This window comes from Rhinatrema bivittatum, chromosome 1 (assembly GCF_901001135.1).
Source record: "Rhinatrema bivittatum chromosome 1, aRhiBiv1.1, whole genome shotgun sequence".
Lineage (NCBI taxonomy): Eukaryota > Metazoa > Chordata > Amphibia > Gymnophiona > Rhinatrematidae > Rhinatrema > Rhinatrema bivittatum.
This window is the reverse complement of record NC_042615.1, coordinates 684,342,326-684,356,895: the sequence shown is the minus strand read 5'-3', so window position 1 is coordinate 684,356,895 and position 14,570 is coordinate 684,342,326. Positions and strand designations below refer to the sequence as shown.

Below are 14,570 nucleotides of genomic sequence, written 5' to 3'. Positions count from 1 at the left end.
TTCAAATACTCTCCAGATCCTTATATATGTTAGCGATGTGGAGAACTTGCGTGCTCGGAGGAGTGTATCTATTACCGGCCCCGAGTATCCTCTTTTCTTCAGCCTAGCCCTCTCAATGGCCAGACCGTAAGAGAGAATTGAGCTGGATCCTCGTGAAGGATGGGACCTTGCTGCAGCAGGTCCCTGTGTGGAGGCAGGGGTAGTGGATTCCCTGCCAGTAGTCTTCTCATGTCTGCGTACCAGGGTCTTCTTGGCCAGTCCGGGGCCACTAGAAGAACTAGGCCTCTGTGCCGCTGAATCTTGTGTATAATGGCTCCCAGCAGGGGCCATGGAGAAAAGGCATATAGCAGGATCCCCTGAGGCCATGGCTGTACCAGGGCGTTGATCCCGTGGGAGAGAGGATCTCGCCTGCGACAGACGTATCTGGGTACTTGAGCGTTGGACCTGTCCGCTAATAGGTCCGTGTCCGGAGTCCCCCACTGATCCACAATCATCTGGAAAGCTGTGGGCGACAGCTGCCATTCCCCCGGGTTTAGGCTTTCTCTGCTGAGGAAGTCTGCCGTGATGTTGTCCTTCCCGGCGATGTGGACGGTGGAGATGTCCTGGAGATTTGCTTCCGCCCAAGTCATCAGGGGGTCTATTTCTAGGGATACCTGTCGGCTTCTGGTTCCGCCCTGTCGGTTGATGTATGCCACTGTGGTGGCGTTGTCCGACATCACTCTGACCGCTCTGTTTCGGAGTCTGTGGGCAAATCGCAGGCATGCTAACCTGACTGCCCGTGCCTCTAGTCGGTTGATGTTCCACCCCGACTCTTCCCTGTTCCACCGCCTTTGGGCGGTGAGTTCTTTGCAGTGTGCTCCCCATCCGTTCAGGCTGGCATCTGTCGTCAGCAGGGTCCAGGTTGGGGAGGACATTCTTGACCCCCGGCTCATGTGGCTGGGCTGCAACCACCACCGTAGCCGATTCCGTACTCTGGCTGGTAGAGGTAGGTGTACGGTGTAGTGCTGTGAACGTGGGCTCCATCGAGATAGGAGGGCGCGTTGTAATGGTCTCATATGGGCCCGTGCCCATGGTATTACCTCCAGGGTGGATGCCATAAGGCAGAGGACCTGTAGGTAATCCCAAGCTGTGGGTCGGGTGGCACTCAGCAGTGCCAGCAGATGATTCCGAAGCTTTGATCTCCTCTTGGAGGTCAGACTGACCTTGTCTTCCTGGGTGTCAAATCGGACTCCTAGGTATTCCAGCGACTGAGAAGGCTGCAGGGAACTCTTGTTCAAGTTTACAACCCATCCTAGGCTTTCCAGAAGAGCTATAACTCTGTTGGTCGCCTGGTGGCTCTCCTCTGGTGACTTCGCCCGGATCAGCCAATCGTCCAGGTAGGGATGGACGAGGATTCCCTCCTTCCTGAGGGATGCTGCCACTACTACTATGACCTTGGTAAAGGTCCGCGGCGTGGTGGCTAACCCGAAGGGTAAAGCTCGGAACTGGAAGTGTTGGTCCAGGACCTTGAAGCGTAAATAGCGCTGATGATCCCGATGGATTGGGATATGCAAGTAGGCTTCCGACAGATGTAGGGATGTGAGAAACTCCCCTGGCTGTACTGAATTTTTGACAGACCGCAGAGTTTCCATGCGAAAGCTGGGGACCCGTAGGTATCGGTTGACTGACTTGAGGTCCAGGACGGGCCGGAAAGTGCCCTCCTTCTTGGGCACGATGAAATAAATGGAATAATGCCCAGAATTCATCTCCCTTGCAGGCACTGGGATTATGGCCTTTAGGGACAGGAGCCTCCGCAAAGTAACTTCTAGGGCCGTCCTCTTGATGGGCGAACAAGGAGATTCCACAAACCTGTCCTGCGGGAGTTGAAGAAAATCCAGGTAATACCCTTCTCGGATGATGGCGAGGACCCACTGATCAAAGGTAATCTCGACCCACCTGCGGTAGAAGAGGAATAGCCTGCCCCCTATGGCCACTACCCCCGGATGGGTCAGCTGATTGTCATTGTGGGGTACGGCCGGGACCCGAACCCGAGCCTGTTCCCCTCTTGTTGTGCTTAGGCCGAAAGGACTGGTTTCCTGGCCTGTGAACGAGGTGCTTGGTAGCGAGTCCTGTAAGGGTTGAAGCACTGAGGTTCTACCCCTCGATGGTCTAGGAAAGGGGCGCTGGTTTCTCCTTGACCGGTCTTCTGGTAGACAGGGTAATGGAGAGGCGCCCCATTTATTGGCCAGTTTCTCAAGGTCGCTGCCGAACAGGAGGGATCCCTCAAAGGGCATTCTCGTGAGGCGTGTCTTGGAGGAGGAGTCGGCCGACCAATTACGTAGCCAGAGCTGTCTCCTGGCCGCCACTGAGGATGACACTCCTTTGGCTGCCGTACGGACTAAGTCGGAGGCTGCATCGGTGAGGAATGAGAGAGCTGATTCCATTTCTTCTCCCGGGGTGTTGTTCCTAGCCTGTGATAAACAGGAACGTGTCACCACGGTGCAGCTGGTCGCAATTCGTAGGGACATGGCTGCCACCTCAAAGGCTTGTTTCAGAATGGTGTCCATGTGCCGGTCATGTGTATTCCTGAGGGCCGTCCCCCCCTCCACCGGAATGGTGGTGCGCTTCACAATTGCGCTAACTATGGCGTCTACCTGGGGGCACGCCAGCTTCTCCTTGGTTGCCGGGTCTAAGGGGTACATGCCAGCCAAGGCCCGATCCCCTTTGAATGAGGCCTCCGGCGTATTCCATTCCAGATCGATTAACTGCTGAGCTGCTTGTAGGAGGGGAAAATGATGAGACGTTTGGCGCAGGCCCTCTAACAGGGGGTTCATTCTAGGTTCCTCTGGGGCGACATGGCCCGGGATAGCCAGCTCCGACAGGCATTGAGAGATCAGGCCTTGGAGATCCCCTTTTAAAAAGAAGCACCTCATGGTCCGATATGGTTCAATCCCCGAGGGAAGTTCTCCCTCCTCGGGGGACTCGTCTTCCTCAAGGCAATCGGAATCCCCATAAGTGGGGGTTCCGGGTGGCGCATGGCCGTGCCTAGACCTTGAGGGTCCAGGGGCCGGGTCATCCGGTACATATGGACCCGCTCGGGGAGCAGCCTGCATTGTGACAAAGGCATGAATCCCCTTGAATAATTCCACCCAGGAGAGCGAAGCAGGATCTGGTCTGAGAAGTACCAGGTCCCTCGGGTTCCCCGGCTGCTCACTGCTGCCTGCTAGGTCCGGGGTGTTCCCTGAGGAACTGGCAAGTGCGCTGGGCTGCGACCGGTCCTGGCCTGGAACTCCTAGGGCCTCTTCACATTGGGCACATAGGGAGTCTGCTTCCTCGCTCTGTGTGGCTCTAAGGTTGCATGCCGAGCAGAGGCTCATGCCTGATGCTGGAGGGGCCGGCTCTGCCGACGCATGGGCTCTCTTACGCTCCATGTGTGCCTAGGAACGGACGCTTATCAGCGGGCGCCTAGGAACGCGCGCCCAACAGCATGCGTATAGCAACAGGCGCCTATTGCGCGGTGACGAACCAGGCAGGAAAATGGTGACCTCCGTGGCGGATTGCCACCTAGGCAGACTCTGCTAATCCTCGCTTCCTCTGAGACCAACAAGTAAAGATGTACGCCTTACCTTGTCTTCAGCGCTTCCCGGTTGTGACCCGGGCGGTCTCCGGCTGCGGGGGGAGAGGGTGAGTACCGTCACCGCCGCGCTCGAGGAAGTGCACCCGCTGCCTCTGGGCCGCACCCGAACTCGTCTCGCTCGGGGGCCAAGTCCACGCTGGGACCGAGGCTGCCTCTATGCCGCGCCCGAGCCCTTCACACTCAGGGGGGCTAGCTCCCTGCCGCGAGCCGGCCACCGGACCAAGGCACTTACCTCAGAGGGACCACGGAAATCGCCTCGGGAAAGAAACTCAACTGGGGGAGGGACAGACTGGTATCACTGCAGGAGTGCGGGGCTCATCTTCAGGTAGGTTTCCTTCTATGAATTTAGTCATGTAGAATTTGGAAACACGCTCAGCGAGCGTGAGGTAGCTCCAGACTGCTTTGGAGACGGAAATTACTGAATTGCTGCACTTCCTGCGGGGGTGTATGTACCCATGCTGACGTCAGATCCGTCTCCAACTGCTAGCACGAGCACGCTATACCCACTTGCTTTGAGTCCATCTGCTTCACGCTAGGAAAACCAGAGTTGCTTACCTGTAACAGGTGTTCTCTGAGGACAGCAGGAAGTTACACATGGGTGATATCAGATGAAGCCCAGATGCGGGAAAATAGAACTTTGACTAGGCACACTAAGTATGACCAGCAAGCCCTATACCATGCGTCCACGTGGGGTCCCCCTCCAGTCTTGTAACTTAAGACTTATAAATTAAAACAAAAAATAGGAAAATCCAACTTATGTTCTTATGCTCAAACTCCTTGGGGTGGCGGACGGGTTTCGTGAGGACTAACATCCTGTTGTCCTCACAGAACACCTGTTACAGGTAAGCAACTCTACTTTCGCCGAGGACAAGCAGGACGATAGTCCTCACACATGGGTGAATCCCTAGCAAGAGTCTGCTCCCCAACACAAAAGGGGACCAACAGACACCTAACCAGGTGCCAATGGGCACAACAATGGTGCTGTTGATAACAGAGGGGGAGACAGCCTGAATCCAAACAGGCCCTAGGTAGGGAGTTGAGTTCTACACCTCAAACAGGTTCCAAAGGACAGACTGGCCAAAACTGTCGCGTCGGCCATTCCTATCCAAACAATAAGATGTGAGTGTGTAGAGAGACCACATCACAGCCTTGGGAAACTGCTCAGTGAGCCACCGATGCTGCCATGGCTCTGATTGAATGAGCCTTGACAAGACCCCCCTAAAGATGCAGTCCCACCTGGGCGTAACAGAATCTGCTAGCCAACTGGATAGTGTCTGTTTGGCAATAGCAAAAGAAATACAAAGTTGGGTGGACTACTTATGGGCTTCTATCCACTCCAGATAGAAGGCTAAGGTTCGCTTCAGTCAAACTGTGTAGAGCTTGTTTGCCTTGGTGCGAATGGGGCCTGGGAAAGAATACTGACAGGACAATTGACTGGTTCAGATGGAAATCCATCACTACCTTAGGCAGGACCTTAGGGTGCATAAGCATGACCAACTTGTCATGATAAAAGTTAGTATAAGGTGGATGAGTCAGTAAAGCCTGGAGAGCGCTGACCCTGCACGCTGAAGTGACCGCCACCAAAAATATGACTTTCCAGGTCAGATACTTCAGGTCACAGGTGTGCAGTGGTTCAAAAGCAGCTTTCATCAGCTGAGCTAACACTATGTTGAGATCCCAAGACAGAGGGGGAGGCCTTAGTTGGAGGCTTCTGTTGAAGGCGGCCCCATATGAGATGTACAACTATAGGCTGTACAGAAATGGGCTTACCATCTACACCTTGGTGGTATGCGCCAATTGCACTGAGATGAACTCTAATGGAGTTGGTTTTTAAGCCAGCCTCCAAGAGGAGTAGGAGGTAGTCATGCAGTTTTGTGTGGGGCACATAACAGATCTAGCTCCTTCTGCTCACACCACACGGAAAACCTCCTCCACTCTGAAAGATCAAGCGGCTGCAGGATTAACATCTCAACATCCAGGGGATCACTTGGGGGGTCTGATGCCTTGACTCTGCCTATCCACTACTATGTTCTCCTTCCCAGACAGGTATATGATCCTAAGCACCATCTAGTGAGTCAGGGCTCACGACCAGATCTAGACACTTCCTGACAAAGGAGGTACAATCCGATGCCTCCCTGCTTGACATAGCACATAGCTTCTTGGTGGTCCATGTAGATCAGGACAACTTTGTTGGACAGCTGATCTCTGAACACCCACAGTGGGTACCTGATCGCCCAAAGCTCCAGGAAGTTGATTCGACAAGAACATTCCTAAGCAGACCAGAGACCCTGAGTGCAGAGCCCATCTACATGAGTTCTCCACCCCAGGGTGGATGCATCCATGGTTAGGACAATTTGGGTAGGGGGGGGGGGACTTTGAAACGAGATCCCCCATTCCAGATTTGAAAGTACCAGCCACCAGGTCAATGAGTCCTGGACAGGTAGGGTGACTTGGCTGTAATCCTGGAGTTCTGAGTTGCCTACCACCACTGCGACCCTCAGGGTCCATTGAGCTTTGTGCCATGTGTAAATGTGCCAAGGGAGTGACATGGACAGTTGCAGCCATACGGCTCAACAGCCAGGCTGACACACCTGCTGGCTCTCTGCCACGATGGTTGTGAGAGCCTGCTGGCGAGGCAGGAAGGCCTTGGCCTGAGCCATGTCTAGCAGGGTTCTTATGAAGTCCACATCAAGTAATGGGCTGAGATGGGACTTGGGGTAGTTGAGAATGAACCTTAATGACTCCAACTCCCAGATGGTCAAACACATGGACCTAGCTGCCCTGACAGACATGCCCTTGACTAGCCAGTCATCCAGATACAGAAAAACATGCACTCCCAAGCCTGTGGAGGGGTACACTGCCACCATGGCCAAGCATTTTGTGAAAACCCGTGGGGCTGACGAGAGCCCGAACAGTAACATCCGGTACTTAAAATGCTGTTTTCCAGCAACAAATTGGAGATTGTGACCAGTGAAGATCTCGATATGAGAGTCCTTTAAGTCGAGGGAGAATAGCCAGTCCACATTTTGCAAAAAAGGGGGATCAAGGTGCCCAGGGAAGCAATCCTGAACTTTTCTTAAAAACTTGTCCAAGGCCCTTTGATCTCTTTGGAATCAGGAAGTACCTGGAGTAGAATCCCTGCCCCCTTTATCCTGATATGGGATGGACTGCTCTAGCCACTAAGAGGGAGGACAGATCTGCTAGTATTAACTCCTGATGCTCTACCATCACCCAAAACAGGCAGGGAGGTTCACTTGGTGCCTGTGATGGACAGAACCCACTGGTCCGAGATTATACTGGGCCACTGGTTCGCAAAGAACCACAGCCTTCCCCCGACTGGAGGGTCCATCGACCCGGGTACGGGCAACTGGCGTACTCTCCCCCTGTGACCCAGTCAAAACCCTGTCCCTAGAGTTGACTGAGCTGGCTGGGGCTTGGGGGCTCTCTGCTGCCTGGGTCGGCCACGGGAGCCCTGATAGTGTTAATGGAAGCAAGGAGACTGAGGATAGTACTTCCTTTGGAGAAAGACTTCCTTGGCCCCAATCTCGCAGGCCTCCTAGAATAGGAGGATGGGTCTGGAATACTGACTAAGAGTTGGAGGGTTTCATGGTGGTCCCGAAGCTGGGCCACAGCATCCCTCACTATTTCTGAAGAGATTCTCTCCACTACACAGCAACATCAGCCAGTCAATTCTATATCTCTGGTCAGAGATCCAAGGCCCGCAGCCATGCTATTCTGCGGGCGCCAATTCCTTCTGCAGAGACTCTCGATCCAGTCAAGAACATCGTAGGTCGCATGGACCTCGTGTTTTCCACACTCATAGAAACATAGAAATGACGGCAGAAGACGACCAATCGGCCCATCCAGTCTGCCCAGCAAGCCTCACACTTCTTTTTTTCTCATACTTATCTGTTTCTCTTGGCTCCTAGTAACCTTTGGTTCTATTTCCCTTTCACACCCACCATTAATGCAGAGAGCAGTGATGGAGCTGCATCCAAGTGAAATATCAAGCTTGATTAGTTAGGGGTAGTAACCGCCGCAATAAGCAAGCTACACCCACGCTTGTTTTACCCAGACTATGTTATTCAGCCCTTATTGGTTGTTTTTCTTCTCCCCTGCCATTGTAGCAGAGAGCTATGCTGGATATGCGTGAACTATTAGTTTTTCTTCTCCCCTGCCGTTGAAGCAGAGAGCTATGTTGGATATGTATTGAAAGTGAAGTATGCATTGAAAGCCACATTATCTATCAACAAATATTGAATAAGCCTAATAATTGGTAGTACCTATAGCTTATGAACTCTTCGTTAATTATACATACTCTTGCCCACCCCTGTTTTTTGTTTTTGGTTTTTTTTTTAAAATATGGAGATGGCAGGCCTCCATCCTTCCGCTCCGTGAAGGTGGAACACCAACCACTGGCCACTGGCATCCCACTCCGTGCCCTTATGCACCAGCAACTTGAGGGAGTCCTGCTGCTCTTGAGGCAGCTGCTCAGCCACCTCCTGCACCTGCTTCCCGATGTCCCGCGAGTAATGGCTCATGTAGAGCTGATAGACAGCAATGAGGGCATTGAGCTTGGTGCTTTAAAAAATACCTTCCTCCCAAGAGCATCCATCGCTTTATGGTCCTTCCCCGGAGGATGCTGAGGAATGAGTCAGAGAGCGCTTGGCCCTTGAGGGTGGATTCGGCCACCAACTGTTGGGGCAGCTAATGCTTATCTAATCCAGCAGTCTTATGGATGAGGTAGACCCAGTCTGCCTTCTTATTAAAGAGAGGCACTGAGGGGGTGTTCCCATATCCTCTTAACTCCTTAAGGATCTCGTGTACCGGAACTGCCACGAACTCCGTAGGAGGCTCCACGAAGTGGAGGATCTCAAGCATTTTGTGCCTGGCATCCTCCTCCATCAATAAATGAAATGGGATGGCTTCTGCTATCACCCTCATAAAACTTGTGAAGGTCAAGTCCTGAGATGGAGACTTCCTTTGCCCCTCTAGAGAAGGTTCTGAAGGAAGACCATCGGAGCCTTTGGAGTATGACTCCAAGGTGTCATTCCCCACAGGGGTCATAGGGTTCCTCATCCTCACTGTAAGCCACAGGAGATTGGTCCCTAGGTGATTAGCCTCTATCCAGGGGTGCAAGTATCAGTAGAACTGGAAGGGGAGTGGCAGGTCTCTGTCTCTGCCAGCCTCTGTGGAGCTTTCTCCTCTGAGAAACCAGTAATGACCATTGTATCAGTAGGGGGATATCTTTGTGCCCCCACTGGGCACAGATGTCACCCCAGGAACCAGAGGCAGCTAGGTCGGTAATACACAGATAAGCACATTGAGCTTCTCCAGAAGCGTTACAAGGACAAGCGGCACCGGGTCCAGTACCATCTGTGCCACAGGACAAAAGCCCTGCAGCACCCACTGCACCGCTAGCTGGAATCAGCACTTCAGCTCCTCCTCGAACGTTGCTAATGCCAACATCGCCTCGAAAGGAAACTTACCTGAATCACTGAAAACCCTGACTAGGAGCACTACAAGAATTGCACCAAGAGGGACCTGGTGACAGAAGAGCATGGAAAAACCCGTGAAAATGCGAGAAAAAGGAAAGTTTTCCACAAGGCCAAAAACAGCCAAAAACTAGCTCACTCACGCATGAGGCTTACAGCTCCATGGAAAGAGACTGGAAAGGGGCCCCATGTGAAAGCAGGGAATAGGGCATACTGGATATGCTCAGTGTGCCCATTCAAAGTTCTAGAAACTCTGACATAAGTTTTCCATATCAGGGATCTATCTGATGTCACCAATATGTGAGGACTACCATCCTGCTTGTCGTCGTAGAAAATGCTGCACTCAAAACTGATACCTTTTTAAATCTTATTCAACATGCACTCTTACACTGGCAACTGTTAAATGGTTCAAGGTCTCATGCTCCTCCTGAATGGTGCATTTTTCATTCCACAAACATGACAGTTTAACAGCCAAGCTAATTAGTGCCATATTTTGATACTTCACCATAGGAAAGTCTACTCGAAGTGGGCAAAGAGACATCGATACTGTACTCCAGAATATGGAACACCTGCTGGTGGAAGATTAGCCAGCATCTTTAAATTAAAATAAAAAATAAACTATAAAATAAAAAATAAACAAAACATGCTCCTAGATGCTCACTGCTTTGAAGGAAGAAACTAACATTGCGTTATTAAAATATAACCTCAAATCAATACATTTTGTATGTTACCTCGTTAACAGCAAAACTATTTTTAGAAGGAAAAAACCCAGTTTTTTTGTTGGTTTTTTTTTTTTAAGTACTGAAATCCAAAATATACAGTTAAAAAGATATTAAGAGCTCTAAAACCAGTGTGGCAAATATTTTCAATGAAAAAAAAAAGCCACAACATATTCAGTGTCATGAATTTTGCACAAATGCTCAGAAATTACTATTCAAGTCTTTTGCTGTTCAATTTACACATCATACTACACTAACTCTGTAAACATGTTAATGGAAATGTTCTAAACAATTCTGAAATCAGGCTGCAATTCCCCCATTAACACATGAAGACAAAAAATGAGAATAAGTAGGAAGCAACTTACCAACAGTTGCTCTGATTAATGGAGAAGAGTCACCAATATTATTGAGACATTCACTTTTAATAAAGTCAGTCACCCCATTTGGAAAATTTTGAAAATGTGCTTTCACATTATTTTTCAATATCAGACCACTCAGGGACCGTGTAGGCTCATCTGCAAGAAAACAAAACTGCAATCAGCTTTCAATGAATTTACATATCCACAAATTCTTGGAATTAATGTCAGTTAATTATACAGCAAGTACACTCACTATAAATTGAATTTTATATAGCATCTTTACTGCTAAGGTATTTAACATTCTTTAGATATAAACATGAAAAATGTAAGGCCAAAATGAAAAGAATTCAAGGTCGGATTTGAAACTAAATCAATGTATACCATCTTTAAAAAGATAACAGAAGGGGGAAGTGACGTCATCGGTCTAAGATGGCTGCCTAAACTTTCTCTCCAGCAAACCCCAAAGCGTTTTATGCCTCATAGACCTGCCCTAGCGAGCTATTTGCTATAAATTTGCGGAGCCTAAAGCGGGACCGGTCACAGACTATGTCTCTTCGGAAAAAAGCGGTGGATCTACAGCAATTTTCTTTTGATTCCGGCGGATCCCGATATGCGGCCTTGAGCGAGTCGAGTGGCGGCTCCAGCATCGAGGGGCCTGCGGCTACGCAATCCCAGGACCTAATAGAGAAGGAAAGGGGCGATGAGCCCATTCTCAAAAAGGATTTACAACTTTGGTTCATGGATCTAAAACAAGATATTAAAAATATGACGGCGGAATTTCGTGAGGCCATCGCTGATCTCCACACTGACGTCAAAGATTTAGGCCATCGCGTGGAGACCGGAGAATCGCTGTTGGAGGAGCATGACATGAGGCTGGCTTCCCTGACCTCGGAGGTTGAGCAGCTAAAACATCTTCAGGACGAAACAGTTTTAAAGCTTGAAGATGTGGAAAACCGCACACGGCGTAATAATCTGCGCATAAGAGGGCTCCCTGAGGACCCCAATTACGCTAACGCATCGGAGATAGTACAGCGAATTTGCAAGGCCCTTCTTACAGCGGCTGCGGCCTCGGCCTCGGGGGCGGCTACTTTGGCGGAGGTAACCCCAGATATCGTGGTAGATAGGGCGCATAGGGCGCTGGGGGCGGCCCCGCGTAATGCACCCCGGGACATAGTAACCTGCCTGCACAGCTATGTGTTAAAAGAGGAGATAATGAAAGCGGCCAGGAAATTAGACGCTTTTGAATGGGACGGGCATGAAATCACTATTTACAACGACCTTGCCCCTGCGACGCTGAAGAGGCGTAGAGAATTTAATCTGGTTACTGCGGCTTTGAGAAAGGAGCATTGCCGGTATCGATGGCTATATCCCTGTGGTATTGCTTTCACCATCAAGGGGATCACCTCGAGGGCAAGGACCCCGGCGGAAGCGGCGAGCATACTTAAAGAGGTGGGATTAGAGATTCCGTGCCCAGAGAATCCTAGTGTGCCCGCCAGAGTGGCAGTGGAACAAGCAAGATGGCAGAGAGCGGGCAAAGGGGGACGGCGCCTGAAGAGGACATCCGATCCTGACCCACCTCGGCGGTCGCCGATTGCGCTGGATGCTGGGAGCGGCCAGGCTCCACCCTGACTTTTTCTACCGTACCTTTAAAATGGATTTTACTCATTTCGTTTGCAGCCGCTTACGTTCCTTATGATATGGTTTCCTTCCTCTGGGTTGGGCAAGCCCAGGGGCTACCTACTTCTCATGGCTGTGTTTTGGTTCCCGGTTTAACAGGCGTTCATATCTACACATGTGGGTTATGGGGTATGAAAGTTGTGTGACTGTGTGCGTGTTGGGGGGGGGGAGATTGGATGGGGCTTCCTCAATTCAGAGTCCGACCCATGTTGGGCAACTCTGTATGTGTGAGAGGGTGGGGGGGAGGGGGGTGGGGGGTGTGGGGTTGGGGTTTGGCGGTATACACAGCTGCATTGATGGATAACATTATGATTCGCTGGCTAGACAGGAGAACTGGTAGGGTGAGGGGGAACGTTGGTTTTGATGTCTCTTAAATTTTTTTCCCTCAACGTAAAAGGTTTGAACTCGCCAATGAAGCGACAACAGTTGGGGAATGAGCTACAGCGGCATGCTGCATCTGTGGTCTTTCTTCAGGAGACGCATTTAAGGCGCAAACATGAACATTTACTACGTCCCAGGCTTTATTCCCATAGTTATTTCTCTGCAAGCACTCCTGATAGCAAGTATAGTGGGGTTGGAATTTTGTTTGCTAATAATTTGGGGGAAAAGGTGCTTGAAACGGTGGTGGGCCCGAAAGGTAGATATTTAATCTTAGTGGTGGAAATCCTCAACTGCAAATTTACTTTGGTTAATGTGTATTGTCCGAATCAGGGGCAAGGTGCTCTGCTTACCGAAATCAATCAGAAACTGCACCAATTAGACGGAGGCTATTTAATCATGGGAGGAGACTTTAATTTAGCCCCTGACGTAGCCGCGGACACTTCCTCTGGGCAGGGGAGTACCCATGCCCGGGACCGGACATATCTGCGTCAGTTGCTGACTGACTGGAATTTGGTGGACATCTGGCGGGTTTGCTATCCTCATAGTAGGAATTATACTTTTTACTCGCGGCCCCATGCCTCCTACTCCAGGATTGACTACTTTCTGATTGACAAGGCATTGAGTGACCGTACACAAAAGGTTGACATAGACCCTATCACATGGTCAGATCATTCCCCCATTTGGTGGGAGGTGGCCCTGCCCTCTAGGAGCCGGAGCTTCCAATATTGGAAACTTAATGATAGTTTACTCAAAAATAAAAAGTACTTGGTCAAATTGCAAGCTCAACTGGAGGAGTATATAGCTAATAATTCGGATACCTCGGTATCACCGGTGGCAGTGTGGGAGGGTTTAAAGGCAACTATGAGAGGTAATTTCATTAGTCTGGGGGCTTATCATAAAAAGCAGAAGGAAATGCTTAGGACCCAATTGCTAGTGGATTTAATTGCGTGGGAGAAGGAACATAAGAAAGGCCAGTCTTCTCAGGCCCTCCAGAAGTTGGACGAGATTCGTAGGCGCATCCAGGACTTGGACGCTGATCGGATTGCTTTTCAGCTGGATCTGATCAAGCAATTGTATTATGAGCAAGGGGATAAGCCGGGTAGATTGTTGGCTCACAAATTGAAAGGCCAACGATTACAGACCCACATCCATACCATTAAGGACAGTCAGGGGCACGTATGTACCAAATTATCCGACATTAAAAAATGTTTTACAAGTTTTTATGAGGGTTTATACTCTACCGATCATGCGGTTTCGGCTGCAGATATAGCAAATTTCTTGGATGGCTTGGCTTTACCTACTTTGTCCAGTGCAGCTGGGGCACGGTTGGGATCTCCTATTTTGGCTAGAGAAGTCCAAGAGGCTATTCAGTCTTTGAAGCAGGGGAAGGCACCCGGGTTAGATGGGTACACCCCCCTCTTTTATAAAAAATTTATGAGTCTGTTAGTGAATCCGTTGAAAGATATGTTTAACGCTTTACGGGGGGGACAGCAGTTATTACCTCATGGGAATACTGCGGGAATTACCATTCTACCTAAAGCTGGCAAAGATGTTATGCTTTGTGGGTCGTATCGCCCTATATCATTGATTAACATCGATTTAAAGCTTCTTGCGAAGATACTGGCTAACCGTCTACGGGGGGTCATTCTTGATTTAGTTAAAGATGATCAAGCCGGCTTTATGCCAGGGCGATCCACCTCGGATAACATACGGAAAATATTAAACATTCTATCGATAGTGAAATCTGACTCTTCCCCAGCAGTGCTCTTGACTATAGATGCCGAGAAGGCCTTTGATAGGGTGCACTGGCCTTTCCTTTTTGCTGTAATGGAAAAAATGGGAGTAGGGGGCTATTTCTTGACGTGGGTTAAAGAATTATATAGGGACCCCCGGGCATGTATTAAGATCAACGGGGGATACAGTGACTCGTTTACTATACATCGAGGCACTCGACAGGGCTGCCCACTCTCGCCCTTGCTCTTCGCGTTGAGTGTGGAACCCTTGGCGGAAATGGTTCGCCAATCGACGGATATCCAGGGGATCTCTGTAGCTGAGGCCCAATATAAAATTTCTTTATATGCCGATGACATTATTTTCACGGTAGGGAATCCTCTTGGGTCCCTTCAGGCTTTGACTAATGTGCTGCAACGATTTGGGGGAGTGTCTGGCTTTCGGGTCAATATGGACAAGTCCGAGCTCTTCCCTATTGGACTTACACTAGCTCAAAGCTCCATCTTACAATCTATGTTCCCATTCAAATGGACAAAAGGCCCTATTAGATATCTGGGTGTTAACTTGGTGGAAGATCGTAAAGATCTATTTA

The 14,570-nt window shown here is 50.0% G+C and overlaps 1 protein-coding gene across 1 annotated transcript in view; it reads right to left on the bottom strand.

Moving 5' to 3' along the window:
* Positions 1-14,570, bottom strand: part of TNPO1 (transportin 1) — a 685,264-nt gene that overhangs the window by 542,679 nt on the left and 128,015 nt on the right. Inside the window, 1 exon segment of the mRNA XM_029574697.1 lies at positions 10,196-10,345. Coding sequence (XP_029430557.1) covers positions 10,196-10,345 — 150 coding nt within the window.